The sequence below is a fragment of the Cucurbitaria berberidis genome (genome assembly GCF_010015615.1).
Source record: "Cucurbitaria berberidis CBS 394.84 unplaced genomic scaffold K460scaffold_8, whole genome shotgun sequence".
NCBI lineage: Eukaryota > Fungi > Ascomycota > Dothideomycetes > Pleosporales > Cucurbitariaceae > Cucurbitaria > Cucurbitaria berberidis.
The window spans coordinates 919-21,573 of NW_024468942.1; the positions used below are offsets into that span (position 1 = coordinate 919).

The 20,655-nt window shown below is 52.3% G+C and overlaps 8 protein-coding genes across 8 annotated transcripts; 3 read left to right on the forward strand and 5 right to left on the reverse strand.

The window, feature by feature from the left end:
* Positions 1 to 370: 370 nt before the first annotated feature.
* K460DRAFT_381398 (uncharacterized protein) lies at positions 371 to 3,386 on the reverse strand (the record flags this gene model as incomplete). The annotated part of the gene is made up of 8 exons (XM_040935349.1): positions 371 to 725; positions 779 to 1,251; positions 1,298 to 1,851; positions 1,903 to 2,184; positions 2,237 to 2,569; positions 2,631 to 3,161; positions 3,223 to 3,267; positions 3,332 to 3,386. The coding sequence occupies 8 exons, from the start codon at positions 3,384 to 3,386 to the stop codon at positions 371 to 373; spliced, it is 2,628 nt and encodes an 875-aa protein (XP_040782450.1).
* Positions 3,387 to 3,841: 455 nt separating this feature from the next.
* Positions 3,842 to 4,467, forward strand: K460DRAFT_212212 (uncharacterized protein). Its single transcript, XM_040927269.1, has one exon. It carries the CDS (start codon positions 4,012 to 4,014, stop codon positions 4,387 to 4,389), a length of 378 nt encoding a protein of 125 aa, XP_040782451.1. The 5' UTR covers positions 3,842 to 4,011; the 3' UTR covers positions 4,390 to 4,467.
* Positions 4,468 to 6,440: 1,973 nt separating this feature from the next.
* On the forward strand, positions 6,441 to 7,092 carry K460DRAFT_411208 (uncharacterized protein; the record flags this gene model as incomplete). Its single annotated transcript, XM_040937462.1, has 2 exons — positions 6,441 to 6,666; positions 6,725 to 7,092. The coding sequence occupies 2 exons, from the start codon at positions 6,441 to 6,443 to the stop codon at positions 7,090 to 7,092; spliced, it is 594 nt and encodes a 197-aa protein (XP_040782452.1).
* Positions 7,093 to 8,114: 1,022 nt separating this feature from the next.
* K460DRAFT_371840 (U6 snRNA-associated Sm-like protein LSm2) lies at positions 8,115 to 9,082 on the reverse strand. Its single transcript, XM_040934436.1, has 3 exons — positions 8,969 to 9,082; positions 8,758 to 8,905; positions 8,115 to 8,686 (listed from the first exon to the last, which is right to left on the reverse strand). The coding sequence occupies exons 1-3, from the start codon at positions 8,980 to 8,982 to the stop codon at positions 8,552 to 8,554; spliced, it is 297 nt and encodes a 98-aa protein (XP_040782453.1). The 5' UTR covers positions 8,983 to 9,082; the 3' UTR covers positions 8,115 to 8,551.
* A 321-nt stretch (positions 9,083 to 9,403) lies between these two features.
* On the reverse strand, positions 9,404 to 12,515 carry K460DRAFT_371841 (uncharacterized protein). The gene has a single exon (XM_040934437.1). The coding sequence runs from the start codon at positions 12,065 to 12,067 to the stop codon at positions 9,419 to 9,421; it is 2,649 nt and encodes an 882-aa protein (XP_040782454.1). The 5' UTR covers positions 12,068 to 12,515; the 3' UTR covers positions 9,404 to 9,418.
* A 738-nt stretch (positions 12,516 to 13,253) lies between these two features.
* Positions 13,254 to 14,475, forward strand: K460DRAFT_381401 (ribulose-phosphate 3-epimeras-like protein; the record flags this gene model as incomplete). Its single annotated transcript, XM_040935350.1, has 3 exons — positions 13,254 to 13,358; positions 13,409 to 13,795; positions 14,209 to 14,475. The coding sequence occupies 3 exons, from the start codon at positions 13,254 to 13,256 to the stop codon at positions 14,473 to 14,475; spliced, it is 759 nt and encodes a 252-aa protein (XP_040782455.1).
* A 1,056-nt stretch (positions 14,476 to 15,531) lies between these two features.
* Positions 15,532 to 18,195, reverse strand: K460DRAFT_411212 (DRMBL-domain-containing protein; the record flags this gene model as incomplete). Its single annotated transcript, XM_040937463.1, has 1 exon — positions 15,532 to 18,195. The coding sequence occupies one exon, from the start codon at positions 18,193 to 18,195 to the stop codon at positions 15,532 to 15,534; it is 2,664 nt and encodes an 887-aa protein (XP_040782456.1).
* Positions 18,196 to 18,399: 204 nt separating this feature from the next.
* On the reverse strand, positions 18,400 to 19,508 carry K460DRAFT_349345 (uncharacterized protein). The gene is made up of 3 exons (XM_040931422.1): positions 19,259 to 19,508; positions 19,082 to 19,206; positions 18,400 to 19,021 (listed from the first exon to the last, which is right to left on the reverse strand). The coding sequence occupies exons 1-3, from the start codon at positions 19,410 to 19,412 to the stop codon at positions 18,797 to 18,799; spliced, it is 504 nt and encodes a 167-aa protein (XP_040782457.1). The 5' UTR covers positions 19,413 to 19,508; the 3' UTR covers positions 18,400 to 18,796.
* Positions 19,509 to 20,655: the final 1,147 nt, after the last annotated feature.

Genomic DNA, 20,655 nt, shown 5'->3' on the forward strand with positions numbered 1-20,655 from the left:
CTCTGGAGACTCCTTCGGCATGCAATTAGTGTGTAGAGCTGCTGCTGCTTGCAGCACATGTCCTACCCATTCAGGTAGTCGTTATATCCTCATCGTATAGGGTATAGGCTTTTTTCCCCCACGAACGGTGACCTGCAAGCTGGGTGGCAATGTGGGCGTCGCCCAAGTAAAGGCATTTCCGTCTTAATAGCTTTCTGGCTGCCACTAGAGTGGATTTAGACGGGTGCTTGAAGCATTCGCTTGAATGATCAAGTGGGCCATCAATCGTCGAGCGCGAAACCAGCTTTCCGCTCCTTCCGATTGATACTGTCAAGACGTGACGTACTGCTAGTAGACATGATATTGATGATGTCGCAGGATCGTCGTGGTTTTAGCGTGCACGTTTGTACATTGACTGATCTGGCATGGAAGGATTTCCGTGATCCCATCTGCGTTTCAAACTGTCGGGGAAGGAGCTAGCAACAACTTCTTGCCACATTGTGGGCGTAACGTAGGAAGGATTGGCTCCAGAATAGGTAGAAGAAGAAGAAGAAGGGAGTTGGCCTGGAGTCCCATGGATGTTGCTTGACTGAGGCGATACATTTGGCAATTGGTAATGTGATTGTGTAGTGTCCTGTGGAGCCCGCATATCGTACGAGTTGTTGCCTGAAGGAGGGGGTCTTAGCGGCGGGGACGACTGTGAAGACGCGCTGGGGGGAGGCGTACCAAAGGCAACATTCCACTGCCTGCACCACGTTAGCCTGAGCCAAATCACAAACAAATCAACTCATTCACTTACTCGAAAATGCGCTGAGGATTCCATTGCACGCTCTCTGGCACTTGTATACCGGATGTCGGTTGAGGCGCACGTTGACCAGATGCCATCATGACCAGAGACTGAGCTACGGGAGAGTCAGCCTTCGAATCGTGGTCGGATGTCGATATTGGTGGGGTGATGGGAAGTGCATGGTAGTTGACCTGACCTGGTTGTTCCAATGGCGAAGGATGGCTCGTATGGCGAGGCCGGTATGAACCTTGATTGCTTAGAGGACTGGATTGTGGAGCCACCTGAGGGCTTCCAAAGGGGAAAGTTGGCTTCAGTTCAAAGGGCTTCGAAATATCGGCAGAGAATGCTTGACGAAGGCTGTTCACTTGCTGTTGCATCTCCGGCATAGGAAACGAAGGAGCACATGTTTCTAGAATGCGCATGTGTCGGACAAAGAACTCGCTGGCGTCGCAATTGATCTCAGGGTCCGGACAGGTAATCGCAACCTGAGTGTGTTAGGTTGAGAAGCGGCGTAATGCCAGTTTTACGTACCAAGTGAAGCATAGTGCAAGTCAACACAGCATAAATGTGAAAGCTGATCCCTCTCATCATACACAACAAGCCCGGCATGCCATATGTCTTCATAATGGCCTCTTGAAGCTTGCAAAGACTTTTTGCTGCTGAATAGCAGGTAATCATGTGTTGCTTCCAAATACCGTCATACGAGTCCGAGACGGCGTGTAATTGAGGTCGAAAGTGCATGACGATGGATAGGAAATGATAGCTGTGCATGTTGGCGATTTGGTGCGAGGGGATCCATGGCGCAGAGCCATTTTGTGGATACACAATCTGCATGTCTTCAGGAACCTCCCGTAACCACAGGGAGAAGTCCGCGTTGTGGCCCACAAAAGCTGGATCTAATGCCCAATCAGTGGTCTTCTTCCTCAATCTTCCAAATATGAGCGCCGTCTGGTAGACGTTCTTTGCTACACGGGTGTACTGGATGAACTGGCGAGCGATCTGAAATTCGGCAGGGTCCTGTCCGGCAATCGGCCTCGGCATATCATAATCTACGGTGTCGGGTTCGACGCCGAAATCGTAACGTCCTAATCAACACGTGAGCCATGCTGCTACACGTACCATGCGGATAAACTCACCTTGAGGGCCTCCAATCATAGCCTCGAATATCAAACACATTTGCCATACTCTAGTCTTAGCAACGCAATCATGAGCCGTTGATCCGCACGATCTGCCCATTTGATGAGTGTCATAATGCTCGTGTAGTTCCAAATCTTTAGCCATGGCAACAAGACCGACAGTGGCCATCCAAGAGCGCCAGAAATATCCTCGCTTTGGCGAGGCCTCGCGAGCCTTCAAGAGGAGTACCATGGCTTGCATCGTACTCAGGCGTGACACGTCCTTGAAGCTCTCTTCATGCTCTAATTCATGTTAGCAGAGTAGGTGGATGGAGCAGATCGGCAAGGCACTGACTAGTCGCAAGAGCTAGCCACTTGTTGCCCTCGTCAAGATCGCCTAGCATCAATGTCGAGCAGGCGAAAATAGCTTCTAGCATGAGTGGTGAGATTGAGTCGCGCGCATTTTGCCATTGTTGGTAGAAGTAGGCCTTGTTGATTACTGGGCAATAGGGATGAATGTTGGCAAAGAAGTATTCAAAGTAATGCAGTGCTTGCTCTTCCGAAGGCATCATCTCGGGAGGGATGCGAACGGTCTGATCCAGACTGACGGACGGCGGCAGTTGCACCTCGTATTCCTCCTGTGCTGGCGTCTCAGCCAACGTCTTTTTCATGTTAGTGATGTACGGTGCTGGGCGCAGAGTCAGTAATGGGGTTTTGACACGGGGGGCAGAGACTCGGCTAGGGCTTACCAACTGCCGTGTGGTCAATCTTGAGTTCACCCAAGGCGTCTGAAAGACTCGACACGGACTCGCTACGCCAATTGGGTTCGGATTCTGGAGGGGTCATGGTCATTGCGGGTGGCGGGGCTGCAGCCTGTGAGTATGCCTGTTGCGGGGCGTAACTCATGTTCTGCTGTGGGGCTTGGGGCTGCGACATGGACTGATAGTGAATGCCCTCCTGCGGCTGCTGGTCACCGTAGGGCGAGGGCTGATACATGGCAGAGACGGGAGTCGGGAGGGAAGGCGTCATCTGGTGGGTCATGACCTGTGGCATGGACGGATGACGCTGGTAGTCATGATGGGACGGCGCGTCCGGGGCATAGTCCAAGGGCTTGGGCTCCAGCTCGAATGTCTGTGAGCCGTTGAAGTCCTTGTCATAACTGACGGTGGGTGGCACGCAATTGAGCTTCAGGCGGATGCAGGCGGCGCAAGGCCATGCGTTGGTCGTGGCTGCATCACACTTGATCTTGCGTCTGCGGCAGCCCTCACATGCTCTCATGACTGCCTGGCATTAGCAAACTGGATGATGGGCTCGGGGCAGCAAAGGAAGGGCAGGGCGCACCTTTTAGACGCTTGTGTCTGTTATGCTCGTCTACAAAGACGTAGTCTAGACGGTAGGTTAGACTCTAGTCCTGCATTCCAAGGCGCACAGCGGCTGTGGTCAGACTCACTGCGCTGGTTCTCGCGCGGCGCCAGCGTCGGCGGCGCAAAGGTGAAGCTCTGCATCTGGGCCGTCTGTGGCAGCAGTGGCCGTCCAGTGGTCTCTGGGGGCATGTCGTCGTCTATCTACCACCACCGCTACTACGACGCCTACTACTACTATTTCTGCTGCAACTACTGCAAAGCAACAACAAGAACAAGAACAAGAAGAAGCAGGCCGTCTGGAGCAGACAGCGCGGGTCCTGGTGCGGTGGTCGCGAACAGCGGGGTCGTCCGCTAAGAAGGGTGAGGTTGAGTGCAGTCGTCGTGGGTGCGCGCAGCCAATCGAAGCTTGTCGCGACAGCGGTCTAGAATCCGCAAACCGCTGACGGACGGAAAAAAGGCCAAGTTGTGCTGAAGTGGGCTGAAAACGAAAGGATGCTGCTCATGTGCAGCCCTCCAGCGGGAGTGAAATGTCCGCAGCGCCGGGCGAGCAATGGTAGGTTATACGGCAGATCAGGGCGCATAGGGAGGGTGAAGGAGGGTAGGTGGAGACGACGACTGGCATGCCGGGGGGGTCCTCGACGACGCACTGCAGCGGGCGCGCAGCGTGGCTCACGCGTGCACTAGCTAACTGGGGGGGCGTCGGGGTATGGGTCTCGTAGAGCCTTGGGTATCGTATAATAAGAAGCTGTAGCTCGCTGTGCTGTGGATGAAGGGGGGGAGGGCGGGGGGGTGGTATGGATGGTCAGTAGGCGGGCGAGGTAGAAGATGCTGCCGGGCAGACGGGGCAACTTGCAGGAAGCAGGAGCCGCACCGCACAAATAGCGCCTCGTACACTAAAAGCACACAGGCACACAAGCTCACAAGCGCTTCCTTCCAAGATGCAGGCGGCGGCGATGGGAACTGCCGTGCTGTGGGGTGTGTGTGTGTGTGTGTGTGTGTCTTGTCCGTCGCGCTGCTGCTGCTGGTGGCTGCGCCGCAACTAGTTAGTCGTCTCTGGTCGCGGAATCTTGAATCGTCGGTCGCATCTGTGGTCCTAATCGTAGTTCAAACCGTAGTTCAAACCGTAGTGCGCATCGCAGAATAGCGGCGGGAAGTCTGACAGCTAGCTGAGCAGCAAAGCACTCTCGTCATCGTACACAGTTCGTACATGGGACACACAGAGCGGACAGGCTACGCAACGCGGCAAAACGACCTGGTCAAGTGGCGGGAGCGTTCCCTGCGGCCTGGCAAAGGAACACGTTACCGCCCGTTGGACATGTCCTACATGCGCAATGCAGAGCCCTGTCTCTGATAGGGCTGGATGTCGTTACAAACCCTGCGCGTGCGCGCTGCCGAGTCGTGTAGGTAGCTATCAAGGCTGTCCTTGTTTCCAAAGCGCCTCCTTGGAACCTGCGCACATGCATTTCCAACCCTTCCATAGTCTCTCTCTCTCTCTCTCTATACAGAGCCCGCTCAAACGACGTGGGGCATCTTCTAGAATTCTAGAATGTGCCCCCCCCCCCCTCCCTCAGATGCTAGATGCTAGCCTCGATGACGAACGGTGGTGCCGGGTTCGAGTTTTTTGAAAACCACAGGCCATGCATGGTCAGCACAACAACTATAATAGGCACCAGAGACGGCCCGCAACTGGTGTCGTGACGACTGGTCGGAAACATCTCCATGGTCGCAGATTCGACATCAGACGGACAAAGCTTTTGGCCGGGTCGGGCATCAATGGCTGAAGTCCAAGTCTGTGTGGCCACACGACACCTCGGCGAATTCAATCTTGGTAGCTCGACGGCAGGTGCTGCATCAACCAGCTAGCGCCGTGAGTCCTTGTATCGCATTTGGAGAGCGGCGTAGCCCTGCAACCAGGGACGCATGAGGTACTAATGAAAATCCAAAGTATAATAGCAATATTACCTGAGTGTGTGCGCGGGCCCTATCTACAGAAGGGTACCTAGGCATGACGTTGCATGCATGAACCGAACACGAGTGCTAATTATTGCGTTTGCGTGCCCGGGGCGCTACATGACCAGCAGAGACTGGGATAAGGTTTAGTCCCGACTTCCTGGGTCCGTAGCTTTCATTGCTGTGCTGCCAAAACGGCGAGCAGACACGGTCGTGTATGTCGTAGTGCGTGAGAGTGACCTCGGCATCGCAGGATGGGCGACGGCCTTGATCAAGTGTCACATGGCGAGAATAGCCAATCAAGCCATATAATAATTGACCCCCTTTCCCCACCCCACTACTTTGCTCCCTAAGCACGCCTATCTTATCGCATCGTATCGCATCGGTACCGTATCGTACCGTACCGTCAAGTGTGAGGGTCACATGTCTATCTGATCGGCTGCTCCCGTAGGATGAGCATGACGGAAGCGTTGCCCTGTGGCCAACCACCTGGCTGGCACCAGGTTTCCGAGCCCTTGCCGTGTTCCTGAAGGTGCAGCGGGCAGAGTTACAAAATAACATGCTAGGCTCGGCTCCACGAATGTCATGGAAGACACGGGTGGGCTTCGATGCATCTACAGCGGCGCCAGCAGCTGTCAGTCGTCGTACCATTCCGCAAGAGTGCATACGGGAGACGACTTGGCAACGCCCGAACATGGTTTCTGCATCATCTGTGCTAAACTATGTCGGGGTCACCTATCCATAGAGGAGGGGGGGGCGTAATCTTGCCACATGCCACAGGGATAACAGCCCGCGTCGGTCCGTTGAGATGGCCCGCCTGGCAACACGCAGAGGAGGAGCAGGAGGAGGAGAGGAGCACGGTTCTGTACATGATGACCGAATGACTTGCAGGGCTCAATTGCAAGTGCATCATGTGGGAAGGACGACACTAGCAGGGCACGGCTACCACCTCGAGGAGTGTGAGCGTCGAACCCCACACCAAGGGCCCCTGCAAACGCCTGATTATTAGCATAGCAATTGGTAATATAGTAATAATAGGCCGAATCCTTCCAAACGGCCTGCTTGGACGACGACTTGGGACTGGGACTGCATCGAGGGCGTTGTTGGGCGACGGCGGTGGCGGCTTGGCGCTCTCTTTGCAGCTCTGCAGGGGGGGTAAGCCTTCCCTCGCGCCAACCACACGCAGCAGACGCCTCCTCGCATCACCAGTACCACCCACTGATCACCCTCACCCTCACCCTCACCATGGATATCGACAAGGACAACGCCAACCCGACTATCCTGAACCCCTCCGATCTGCCCTCGCGCCGCCGTGAGTCGACGGGCAGGCGGCGTGATGATGGCGGGACAGGCCTCTTCAATGACCTGATACCGCGCTACAACTATCTGAGCGATGCCTTTGACGACCCGGTTTCACCAACTGACTCTGATGACGACGCCCGAGAGGACATAGACGAGCAGGAAATCTACGGTACGCTCGTCCACCTCCTTGTTTCGTCCACGACGGCAGCTGACCACGCGCATGACAGACCTCATTTCCACCATCTGCGACCCCGAGCACCCTTTGTCCCTCGGCTCCCTGTCCGTCGTCAACCTGCCAGACATCCACATCCTGCCGCCGACCTCTCCGCTTTCCTCCATTAGCACCGTGGTCGTAGAGATCACGCCAACCATTACCCACTGCTCCCTGGCCACAGTCATTGGCCTCGGGGTACGCGTGCGGCTCGAGCAGGCACTGCCTCCTCGCTTTCGCGTCGACGTGCGCATTAAAAAGGGCACACACAGCACAGACGCGCAGGTGAACAAGCAGCTTGGAGACAAGGAAAGGGTCGCCGCCGCCTTGGAAAATGGCACCTTGATGGGTGTGCTGAGAAAGATGCTTGCCACGTGCGAATAACGTTCGTCATCTTGCTGCCAACAATAGAACACGCAAATCGCGTCCTCCTATAGTCGACTTCTCCGGCATGGCCAGCATTATCCCAGCTATGCCAAGTATCGATTTTCAAAACTGGGACGTCCAATATTTGTCGCCTCGCCCCCACAACCACGCTCGACCGTTGAGAACCTGGAACGGTGCCGGTAAACTACTGCAGGTCCTTGTAACCCTATGGCTACCGCTCGCCTCCGGTCAATATACCGCACGCGGCGCGTCTGGGCTCCCCTGTCGTCGATTGGTTATATCGCTCCAATTGTAGCCTCCTCTGGCAAAATACATCAGGGCCAAGCCTCTCGTAGATCAAGCAGCCGTTTCGATAAAGATCATGTTTAGCCGTGAGCATGAGCCTCGGTGTTTGGTGGGCGACGAGATTGGCGTTGGACCAACACTTGACGGGGATGGTCAATGGCTTGAGTCCTTTTTAGGAACATCGTAGTGCTTCCGTTCCTGGGTATTGCATGATTGCCCCTGCAGTCTTGGCGTATGTGTTCAATACCCAAATGCACTTTAGCCAGCAACAACGCACGAAATTCGAGTAAACCTGTCTCTTATGTCTACTGTCGTGGATGAAGAGAATTCATATTAGTAACGGGGCCGCCACAGAAAGATTCGTGACACCAGTTACTTCTCTAAGGGGAAGTTTTTGGTTATATAGTACGAGAGACTTCCGCCCGCAAATGATCCTGTTCTGCGTGTAGATGCCTCATCGTACGGCGAGTGACCATACAGTCCTATTAACCTTTATGCTACCTAGCCTGTGGACCGCCTAGTTGTAACTTGAACCCTCTCGACGCTGTCTAATAGTAACTCTAAACTATGCTTGATTGGCAAGCGTGTACATCATAGCTAGGTACACCTGTAATTCCATGTGAAATAGTTCGTAAGCTTATAATTGTGGTTCCCGTGACGCCTAGGACTTTGTGTTGAGTCATTCACTAATTGGCTAAAGAGAGGTGATTTGGAGCGGACGAAGCTTATGTACGAATGACGCAATTTACCGGAATTCTACTAATTGCTAGTGATGTGGAGGGTAGGGGGGCAGCCACAGCTGAAAGGAAGGAAAGCGTAGATTACTCTCATAAAAAGGCGATTAGTAGATTGGAGTGGCTGCACCGACAAAAAGTCTATGAGACAAAAACTAGAATATATTCAGATAGGATTTGAGACCATGAAATGACATGAATCTGTTGTTCCCGGGGGTATAATCCGCAAGTTATCAAGTGGGAATTCAAGAGCGCAATTAGCCCTTGGTTTGTCCACTTCTCTTTCTACGCGATTCCCATGCGGCCCTCTCGCTGTTGCGAACTACCCTGGGTGGCGACTGGTCGCATGTGCGCCGCTTTCTTCGTATCACCTGGCGCTTCATCCCACGGTGCCCGCAACGATACAGTGACTACACGTCTTCTTGTGATCAACTGCTTCACTTTGCCTTATTTTTCGCAGCCTCTGCCTCTCTCCTTGTTGCGTCCTCGAGCAACGCAGTATCAACGGCACCGGAGGGAAGATGTACGTAGCGGACAACGGAGCCTCGGATAAACATGTCTTTTGTCGAGCACTGCAATCCGTTGATTAGCCTTGCTTGACTCTGATGTCGACTGTGTGTACACAGCTATAGGTGAGACGTACAAGATGTGGCCACCGCATCTCGTCGACAGCTTCGGCGTTATCCAGCTTGATGTTCAAGTACTGATCCACGCTCTTAAGCGTCCCGCGGATCTGTACCTCGTTCTTGAGCTCGACGGTAATTTCGTGCTCGACGAGCGTTTTGAAGAAACTGACACACCATCATGAGCAAATCGGCATAGATTGTTGGCGCATGGAGCATGAAAATACGGACCTGAAGAAGAGCATGGTCGCCGGCTATGTCGATGCAGAGAGACAGCACGTGCAATTGAGCAACGGTAAGCAGCAGCAAGAGCAGTCTGGAATGTTTTAATGCGGATTGGGCGTGATCCTACCTAAGTATGTCAGTGACCGACAACACCAGCTTTCAAGGTTGAGCTCGGGCCATGTGGGGTTAGCCCTTGCCGCTGATCTGCCGAGCTTCACGTGGGCAGCCCTTCACATGTCTTGTTCGTATCAGAGCTACGCTTATATGATGTGGATAACAAAGCAGGCATTTCGAAGATAATATGCGAGTATATGGGTGATGCTATCATTGATTCATGAACAGGATAAATCTTTTGCTATGTGTGATCAGATCCAAATCCGACAACATTGTCAAGTTAGTGCCTGCTACGCCTTTCCAACCCTGTGTCTTATAACACCACGTCCCAGCATCACCTCATTACTTCCTCGCCCAGCCTGTTAGCGTCCTCCACCCAGCGAATCCTTGCGCGCCCTCCTCGAGCACCTGCACGACACCCTCCAACAACCTCTTCTCATCTTTGCCCATCTCCATCTGCAACCTCAACAGCCACCTCTCCCATGCCCAGCTTCCAACGATACCAGTCAGCATAGCTGCATCAATCGTAGTGCCAAACACCGGTGCATCCTCAAGCTCCACCTCTCCATCCTCAGTGATCCTCTTCTCCTGTTGTTGTGGCTGAGCGCCTACATTGAGTTCCTCGCGCCAGTTTGCGGCAGTCTTGCCCATGGGGAGTACCATCCAAGCTCGCTGAACGTCCTGGAAGCCGGCTTTGGAGACGCGCGGGAGGAACGTCTTCGTGGGCTGCGCATCGTAGCCACGAGTCTTGAGGTTGAAGCCGAACTCGACGCCCATCTTTTGCGCGTTGCGACCGGCGTGAATCACGTCCGCGTCCATCAAGGAGAAGTCGAGGATACCACCAGCCTTCAAGCAGCGGTAGCACTCCTTCAGGCAAAGATCGTATTCATCAGACGGGCGACCAAGGGGCTTGCTGGTCTTCAGAAGCTCGTAGAGTGTTCGGGCCGAGATGACATCAAAGTGACCAGAGGGAAAGGGTAGAGTCCACAGATTGGGCACCCTGAGATGCTTATGATTGTCTGGGCCGGTCACACTACCAGACATGTTGTTGCCTGCGGTGTAGACTGTAGTTACTGTAGCATATGGATAGTCGTACGCAACGTCCCACGCCCAGTCACTGGTCGGGACACCCCCGACGTCAAGAATGCGTGGAGCGCTAGCGCGGGTAATGCATCGCGCAGCGGGCTTGCTTAGCAGCTTGCCACCATTGAGTTGCTTCTGTGCCTGTAACACCCAGTGGATGGGTAGCATCTGGTCAAGTGCTTGACGCTCCATCTGCGCGCGTGCAATCCTCTCCTTCAGAACAGTCGGGTCGTTGACGAAGAACTCCGAAACGGGTCGTGGGGGCGCTGGGCGATCTGGCTGGCTAAGTTCGAACTTGCCGAGGAGCTGATCGCGGTGAGCCAGGGGATTGCAGCGGCGCTGGACGTGCATGGCCTCGGCGCGAGTCTGGCGGTGGATGAATGTGTCCTTAGTTTGGGACCTGGAGCGGAGATATTCGAGACCTTGAACGTAGGTCAGGACTAGCTCCGGTGCCGACTCGTCAACTGGGGACTTTGCGGGCTCCTCGGCGAATGTGACAGACTTCTTGAGCGCGGGCCTGTCGATTGAGTCCCCGCGGCTGTGGGCTTCGCTGGAGAGGGTGGGGGAGCTCATGTCCGACATCTCACGCAGAGCAGACTGTAGCTCGTCCTGCTCCTCTAGCCAACGTCCAGTCATCTCGAGATTAACAGAAGACAACTTCTGGAGCTCAGCATTGTAGTTCTCATTATACTGGAAGATGGTCTTGCTTGGGTTGATCTCCTTGATCTCTACATTTTCATCGGTGGGGCTGACGATGACTGGTCGTGGTGTTGCCAAAGGCTCCTCGTAGCCATCAAGAGTCGAACCTGCTAGGGTTGAAACGCGCTGGGGAAGAGCTGGCAGGGGTTCTGGGGCAGTGTTCCTTCGGCTCTCCCACGGAAGGTTGTAGAAGTTCTCAGCGGTGGAAGTGTTTGGAATGGATTCTTCTCGCTTAGGGATGCTCCAGGTGTGGCGGACATCTGACTGAAGCGAAGAGAAGAAACCACCTGGAGATGGGACTGAGAGTGCAGATACGGGGGTGCTGCCAGAGGATTCGTCTCCAAGAAGTGTCGAAGGGATGCTCAACCCTAAGGTTGGTCGAGATACCTCCTGCATCTCGCCTCTCATCTCGATCGACTGAGATACCTGTTGCCCGTACTGCTCCGTCGATGGCGAGTTACCAAGGTGCTGAAGCGTCTCCATTGCTTGCATATCAAGCTGTACAGGCCCCCATGAGTCGACGCTGGAGAAGGAACCGCGTCTCCGCTGGTTGACTGGGGTAGCTGGGCAGCTAAGCTTATCCATCTCTTCTGAAGTCAGGCTGCCGTCCAGGGAAGGAGCAGCTGAGTGTGCTGGTACCTGTAGATTGTGCGAGTCGATCATATCCAGAACGCGACGGGACGGAGTTAGTAGGTGGGACGGAGTAACTGGCATCGCCGAGGTTGCACTCTTAAATTTCTCAATTGTTGGCCAAGCGGATGGCGAGGGAATTACGATTGATGGATAGCGTCTTCGCTTTGGCTGGCTGGCAATTTTCTTGACAGATGCAGATGCATGGAGAGGCACTTCTGCTTCATCGTCGGTGATGTCGTACAGCGAGTCGAAGTCGCTATCTGCTCGACTCGCGCGATTTGGTTGTGGATATGAAGCTGAATGGGTTGGGTAGCGCGGCGACATCTGCGGCGTCATATCGAACAATCGTGCCTTGGGGGTGGGAAAGTCGTCGACACTGGAAGGTGACACGGCACTGGGTAGATAGGTCGAGATGGGTGAGTACCTGGGCGCAAAGTAGTAGGTGGGAATGGTGGAGTCGTCGTCAACGACATTAACTGCATGTCTCTGGTCCAGCGGAGACATTGCATATTGAGAGTCGACCATGGTGCCAAGGCATGCAGGATCGTATACTGCAGGTTGAAGTATCTCTGGCATGATGGTATATTGGGCTGATGTGAGCACCGCCTTGTGCTATTATTACTAAAAGTACTTTGGAAAGCCGAGATAGACTGGGGGGTTTGGCAGGGGATCGAACAGGAGCGATATTAAATTTGGGTGATGACCCTGAACGGCGCTGGTCAACAGCTTACTAGTAAAAATGGAAGCGCTTCGATCAACGAAGACTCAAGGGGAGAAAAAAGGGACTCGGAAGGAAACAGAAGTGAATGGAGAGCAGAAAGCGGACGCGAGCGCAACGGCGAGAGGATATATCACGCGTAGACGCCATCTGGTCGACTCACTATGGGCTAGTGCTACTGTGACATTCGCCCGAGCTGCATCGCCAGCTGTTCGTCCACTCGCAGAAGGGGCCGAGTGCAGGTGGAGAGGTGGGAGCGGCTCAAGGCCGGCCACGACAGAGCGACCGCCTTTCCGCCGCCGTGGTTGGCCAGCTGAGTACATGGAGAGCAACGTTTCTACCAGGCGCTGATGGGATTTCGGTTAGCAAGGCGTTGCGCTGCGCGGCGTGGTTGGGTGTTCTCTGTATAAGCGCCGGCCTAGGTCCCAGATTCTATTTCCAGCCCTCGCGTACTGCGTGTCTAGCTAATAGTAATGCAGAACAGCATTGTACAGCATACTCGCCCAATAACGCCTCGCCAAAAGGCATTGTTTCCAGAGCAAAGGTACGTCTGTATAGTTTGGCTATATTATTGCCAGGCTGTGCGTGGCTGCTTGTTGCTGAGCCATCCCATGCCATGCGAGACGGGCCTTTTGAGACGCAGCCACAGCTATCTCGAGCGACGCGAGCACGTGAGCCCCTCCCCATAGCGACTAGGCGGGAAACGCTGCCCAGGTGAGGCCCCGCGGCATCTCTGACCTTGGAATGAGCCTGCATCCGTGCAACGACGATGCAGTGGCCAGAGACGCCAGAGACGACAGATGAGGAGTGAATGGAAGAGTCCCGATCAGGAATGAGCCAAGGCGCATCGAGGAAGGGGCAGCGTTGCCAAGCATGGGCGCGGGGCATGGCGGGGCAGGCGCAAGGCGTCTCGCTGTCAACACCAAAAAAGTCATCGTGAAGCTCCGTCACACTCAAAAGCAATCTCCACCATCATCTTTTTCTTCTGTGATTGGCGCCCCTACGTCATCTACCCTTCTCACACCCCCAGCATCGCCCCTCGCCATGTCGCCGCCTGCAATCATCGCACCGTCAATTCTGTCGGCTGACTTTGGAGTGCTGGGCAAGGCTTGCTCAGACACAATAGACCAGGGTGCCGACTGGCTTCATGTATGCGAACCTCGGTTCCTTTGGAGGCTGCACAGGACTGACGCGTCCAGGTCGACATCATGGACGGCCATTTCGTGCCCAACATGACCTTCGGCGCCCCAGTCGTCACCAAGATCCGCCCGCACGTCGACCGCCCAAGTACTACACATGGCAAGGGAACGTTTGACTGCCACATGATGATTGCAGAGCCGAAGAGATGGGTTCGCGACTTCAAGAAGGCGGGCTGCGATCTGTACTGCTTCCACTACGAAGCTGCCATCTCCTCCACAGCTGCCGACTCTCCGAGTGCAACTTCGGATCGGAAGACCTCACCTAAAGAGTTGATACGCTTCATACACAACGAAGGCATGCAAGCTGGCATCGCGATAAAGCCCAGCACACCCGTCCATGTGCTGTGGGACATACTGGCCAACTCTGTCAAGCAGGAGGTCCCTGATGTGAGTGCTATTCTCCCAATATTACCACGCTTGTCACCATCACATTCGATATCGCCAAAGAACTGTAGCCGCTATATGGTGGCATCAGAGACGTCTGAACTAGTCCATGTTTGCAAGGCTGGTACGGCTGACCCTGGCCGGGCGGTTCGCTGTGGCGGCGCTTAGGCAGGCGAACTCACGCAATGCATTCGCCCGTCACTTCGAACCTCTGTGCCCTTTTTCGAGAAGTCTACCACACATGGCCCACATACTACCTCATTCATTGGCTATTCATTCGCTCGTGTGTCTGTCGAAGTCGGACTACCCGGCAGCTACCCGCTCGCGCCCCGGCACCTCCCGCAGGATCGATAGCCTCCGACGACCAAGATCTGCGTGGATCAAATGAGCAGATAATTTCATGCTAACTATCTCAGATGGTCTTGGTTATGACTGTAGAGCCTGGCTTCGGTGGCCAGTCCTTCATGGCATCCGAACTCCCCAAAGTTACGGCGCTTCGCCAGAGGTATCCTGAGCTTCATATCGAGGTCGACGGCGGCTTAAGCGAAAAGACCATCGATCAGGCCGCTGATGCAGGTGCTAATGTTATCGTTGCCGGTAGTGCTGTCTTTGGTGCCGCTGATCCTGGAGAGGTGATTAAGCGGCTTAGGGAGGCTGTTGAAAGTAGGAGAGGGAAGTTGTGAAGCAGTTGCAGGTGAGACCGCGCATTGTTGACGATTAGATGAAGATGACGATAATTGCATGTATATGAAACCCGCATGAGCTTACGTCTCGAATAAGATAGACAGCCAATACGAAGCGAACTAGAACAAGAGCGATGGGTTCGCCTTGTATCGGCACAACTGCCTACATGCATCATTGCGACGCAGACAAGTCGGAAAGTTATAGCGACTTGATCTATGAAATATGCGCTGCTTGCATACAGAAACCTTGGTCTCCTATCATGCAATTCTCATACTTTGTTTGCTCACTTCCATAGCCAAGTTATTTCTCTCATTTACGGATCTAGCTTTTACCTGAATTCGAGGTGATTGTCTTCAAGGCAGACGGAAAATAGCGCTGGAGGACGGTCAAGTTGCTGAGCAAAGCGTTCGAAACTACATGCACACAGTGATGAGGGGCCTAACTCCGAGGTAGTTTCGGGCGTTCCCCATCGTGAACTTGGCTACATATCCCGAGAACATCTTAGCTACGACGATCTCTCTGCATATCTAGCGAATATAGCTTCCACTACGCTCAACCAAAGCAGATGGTTGCGATTTTAGGCCGGGTAAAAATGTCTATTGATACCCCAACTGGCCCATCTCTTCCATTGAAGATCTTCATTGGCTTTGTTGTGTGTATATCAGCCATAATAGTGGCGACGATCAACAGGCTCTCGGAGATAGTAGTAGCGACAGCTTATGTAGCTGTAATTGTGGTATTCGTGCGAGTCGACGAGAGGAGTTGATTAGATTCCCATGGTAAACCTACTGTCACGGAGATCTGATCAACGACAATGGAAGGAAGGACCATATCAAGAAGTCATGGAATGTTAATATGTCTACAGATCTGCATGTATGCGTCACAGGAGATGCTGAATGCATTTAGGACGCACCCATAGACCCGAGATGATGAGTATATGCCACGCAATATGAGTGAATCAAGAGTATCGATGAAGATGGGGCCGGGGCCGGGAGCGGAAGGCATCGTATGATGGATCTGTAGATTTAAGCTACCACATCGATTACGCTCGGTAGCTACCATCCATCTTCACCCAGCTGGAACAAGCCATTCTTTTTCTTATCAACAGCCCACCTCTCACACCACGCCTTCATCTTCTCTCTGCTCTTCGCACTCCCAACATTAACTGTGGGTATAATCTTGTCAATCCGCAACGCGCAACAGAACATGGTTAGTTCCCGAAAGCTGCTGTGCTCGCTGTATGGCACTCCAAAGCAGCTTGCTCGATTGGTACTTCCACGTTGCGGGGTTAGGTCTTTCATTGAAAAGGTACTCTTCCAGTTTTGGGAGTGTAAGACGCTTTGCACGGCGGGCGATTCGGTAAAACGGCTACTGGGTGGGCGGTAATTCCACCCTGACGGGCGGAAGCCCACGGCGCGGGAAAATGTGTCGGCGTAATCGCGTCGGTACTCGTCTAAGGTTTCAGCGCGAATCTCGAAGAGGGGTGTCATGTGTACTTGTGCACCGCGAGGGTCGGTAGTCAATAGTGCGTCAAGTTCTGGGTCTTCGAGAGCTTTGCAAATGCGCTGCTTGTTAGGCGGTGCGTAAATCTTGCTTTTCAGAGCTTTGGCGATGCCGACGCATATGCGCTCTTTGCCGATGCTGTAGGTTCCTACGATGACGAGGAGGCGGCCTCTTTCGTGACTCTTGGGTTCTACTGGGTCGTCTGTATTGGAGTTTTTACGAATGAACTTCACCATGCCTTGGCCGGCGCGGTCGCGCTTCATCTGTTCCCACCCATCCGAATCATCTGCGCGTATCTTATTGAGGCTAACGCACATGTCTGCGCAAGCCTGGATGACTTGCTGCTGTGGTGGGAATGCATACTTCGGATTAAGGTAGGTAGTGTCTAGATAGCAAATGTCAAGCTTTTGCTGTCTGTTATTACCGCTCACGGCATCTAACACCTCGGGCCTGAGGAGCGGATGTTCGATCTGAGCTTGACAAGCACGAAAGTCTCCACAATGTAGAACTCTTTGCGGCTTTGAATTCCTATCATTTCCCGCCTCCTTCTCAAACAAGAACAAGGAGCTGCCGGGGCAATGGTTCGCCGATATCATCGTTACAAAAACTCCTTCGGTTCCTGGGATGACAGTTTTCTTCTCGAAGTCAAGATCAACTACCCATTTTGGGTCGACACGGAGCTGTTGTCGTACCAGATTTGCAGTGACCTTGCTGCAATAGATTGGGCCATGTGACCATGATGCAGTTAGACCAATGTAGTGATCGCTGTGGAAGTGGCTGAGGAAATAGGCTTTTTGGCCCTTAACAGCTCCATATCGGAAGGCATCCACGGCGATGAAGAATCCAGGCATGATCTTGTAGAATGGACAAGTGCGCTGATAAGCAGGTTTTCCTCGAGATGCATTGTTTTCAGCTGCTGCGGATGCCCAAGCAGCATCTTCAGCGTGGCCTGCCATAAGCTTTGAAAAGGCAGACGTCGGTTCACGGCTTAATTTTCCGAGCACGAACGGATGCGCTTGACCAGGTTTTGCAGGTTTCGCTGGGGGCTTGAAGGCTTTCGCATTGCTAGTAGGGATCAGAGTGATATCTTTCCCTGTCTTTACCGTAGGAAATGGTAAGGGGTTGCCGTCCAAGCAAGCATTGACGTGCACCAACACGTCCTGTTCCGACAAGCCGAGGAGATTATTGCTACATATCGGGCACGAAGGTGGTTCTCCTTGTTCTTCCATCTGCTGATTGGCATTGCTAGTCTCGTCTTCAGGGAAAATAGGTGGAGCATCGAAGTCATCCGGGTCGCCCTTAATGCCCGCTTCTTCCATTTCCAGTCGCCGTTGTTCCCTCATCCACCGCCTTTCGTCGTACTCTTCGCCTTCAAGTAGATCATCATCGTCTACACCTTCAAATTCGTCATCAGATTTCTCTCCAGAAAACTGGGAGGTGGACTCGACCTTCAGCAGCGGAAGTATAGTAGGGGTGGAAGGCTCGGGCTTACCCGCAGGGGTTGGGTCCTTGGTTGCTTTAGTACCTGATGGTTGTTCATTCGACCCTTGCTTAGCGGTACCCTGCGTAAGAAAGGGCAATAACGCTTCTTCTTCGTCTTCGGACTCCGAGTCGTCCACGAAAGGGCCAGACTTCTTTCGTAGCTTGGGTGCCTGCCGGGAAACATGAATTGTTAGAGCATCCAAATCATGGCTTTCCACGCCCTCTGGCGGAGGCGGAGAACAGGCTGGCACTGGCACTGTCGCGTCTTGGCTGGCCTTCCTCTTTTTGATACTGCCACCATTCTCGTTGTAGCGTGCTTCGCCAACGCTCGTCTCGTCGCTCCAGCCCACATGTCCTTCCTCCGTATCGAGCACAACCGTCGGGTTTGAGCCTCTCTCCTGTAGGAAGATGCGGTTATTGATGTCCTCGGCTTTCTTGAAGAAGGCCATGATATTGCCATTCGGTGTCCCTTGTGGGTTCGGCTTCGGCTTCTTGACACTACTCGTGGGCGACTTCTTGCACCATTCCGACATTACAAGGGTCGTTTGCGTCGGCTTCTTCCTCAGCAGAGGTTTATTGGTACTAGGCTTTGGCGTAGTCTTGTTCGTCGCGGATTTGGCCGCCATGTCTGCGATTCGAGACGAGGAGTTCAGTGGCGAAGGAGCGCGACCGGTCGATGGCGTCAGTCGCGACGAGTCGGGCAGTGTGCGATTCTCGCGAGGGTTCCTGAACATCTGTAGCGTCTCTTAACAGGTCAAGGTAGGCAGTGAAGTGTGGGCAGGGTGGCGTCTAGGTCACAATTCTGGGCGTGCTTAGAAAACGCGCATGCACGTGATGAGACTACGAATTGATCGGACGTCCGAACCGCCGACATTGAGTGCACAATCGTCGTGCGACAAACATAAAGGCAGACAAGGATAACTGCTACCTCTGACTCTGCTACAGTAACACAACAGATTCCAGCCACAGCATTTATAGAGGTATTGCTGGATATGCACGTTGCTAGGACCCAAATTCATCGCATATGGATGAGGTGACAAGGGTGTAGACTTTGGGATATGAGACCAGACCAGACGAGCTGGATTTTTAAGGCGTGTTGCGGCCCTACAATGAGAGTTGATTCAGAATGCAGCATCCTCGATTAGGAGACGCTGGCTGGACGTTGAGCACCCTTCCTCGTGTAGAGCAAGGAAAGACAACTCTTGCTTGACCCTTTCAGGGCAATACTCTCCAGACGAGCAATAAGGCTATTGTTGCTCATGTTCTAGCGGCCATAAATGGATGTAGATCACTTCATAGCCCCCCGTGCCAGCTTCCATTTTATCATTCCTCTCTCTACTCTGGTGGCGTAGTCTCCACTCTCGTGCTCGTAAGCTCCACACAATTCTGCCCTTGCGGATCAACCGTAATTTGCGCCTTCTCATCATGTCCACTCTGGCATGCACCACTAGCACTGACCAATTGTCCATTTGCAAAACTGACCGGGTCCAAGTTAGGGTCAGAGCAATCCTGTGCAAGGAACGTGGTCCCGTTGAAACCTACGCATGCATCTGTGCTCACCTGATGGAGTAATTGGGTTAGCAGGTATCTGAAATATGCTATAGAGTGAAGTTTGCTCACGAGGTCTGGCCGAAAGCCGTTTGAAAAACTGCGCTGCACATTGAGGACGTTGGCGCCAGAGATCGTGGAGGGATTCAATTGTCGGTCTGCAGCTGCGTTTACGCAAGCTGCGTCTACTATCTCGCCTATTACTACTTAGTAAACAAACTTTACAGTAAACTCATCAGGTGTGTGTACCATTATTCCGGAAGGTAATACATTCATTTCCAGGAACGCCGTTTGTTTCCTTCAGAACGATGGATTGGGTGCCCTTCCTGAGAGCGGTGTTTTGCCGCGTGATGACGCTTGCAGAAGCGATGGATATACGGAGTAGAGTAGTGATAATCTTCATGTTGAAAGTAGTGAGAAATGAAGCTACCTGACGATTGTATAGAGTGTATGTATTGATGGCAGAAACATGGAACAAGCGATGGGAAGGGAATCGTTTTTAACGACAATGGTATGAGTGCACATCCTAATGACTACGATGTGGATGACAGACTTTATAGGTCTTGCAAAGCCACTTTCATATGGGTCGACTTACAGCGGCGCGAGGGCAGATCGGAGAAGGGGGAAGGATGGCGGCGACAGGTAAAACGCACTAATGGGGGATCACACACTCTTAGGGTATTTAGCGAAGCAACCCGAGAAGAGATGATTCTCACAATCGGTGCGGTGGATTCAGAACCTCCGCAACGATACTTGCGTTGGCGTTGGCGTGGTGTGCGAGCTACTTCACGTAGCAATAATGGACATGCGCAAGTTGCTATTGCTTCTTTATAGCCCCCACCATCTGTAGATCCTCGAGAAGAGGCACTACATTGTGCAAACAGTATCAAGTTCAGACTGACGTTTGGGATGCCTCAGTGCGAAACCGCATCTGAAACTAGGCTCGGAAATTGTCGCGAGGCATGCTTATACTCTCCGCTTGTATCTAGGGTGTATACTGAACGGTATTTCTACATTACTGTCCTTCGAGACTTCGAGAGTATCCAGCCCATCTTAATGATAGTGATATCTAAGTTAGAGTTTGGGTTGCTCTCCCAAGGCCATGTCTGAGGGCTTTTGGGACTAGCGCTTCCGCTTACATACATACTAAGGTGGATCAGCCGATGAACCGTTTCAGCCAATAAACCACCCTAATATTAAAATAGATTTAACACGTTATCTTTAAACTGCAATATATTTACTATTAATAATTTAATTTTAAATATAATTGTAGTAATTAATTTATAAAATTTTAAAAAATAATTTTTATACTATACAGCTGCAAAAATATTTAGTATTAACTAAATTACTTTAGCGCGCTAATACTAAAAAAAAATATAATTAAATATAAAAAAAGCTTAATAACAAATATATTTTAATTTATAATAAAAATTAAAATTTATATAATATATATAAAGTTTATTTAAATGTAAGCTTGCACTTATAAAAGCTATAATAAAAAAAATTGCTTTTAAAGTATTAAAATAAAAAATTTCTAATATATAAATTATGCAATTTTTAAAAAAATATTATAATACTTTTACTTTTAAATATACTATTAAAATTAATTATAAATAGTACTTAGCTAATACTAAGCATAGCTATAA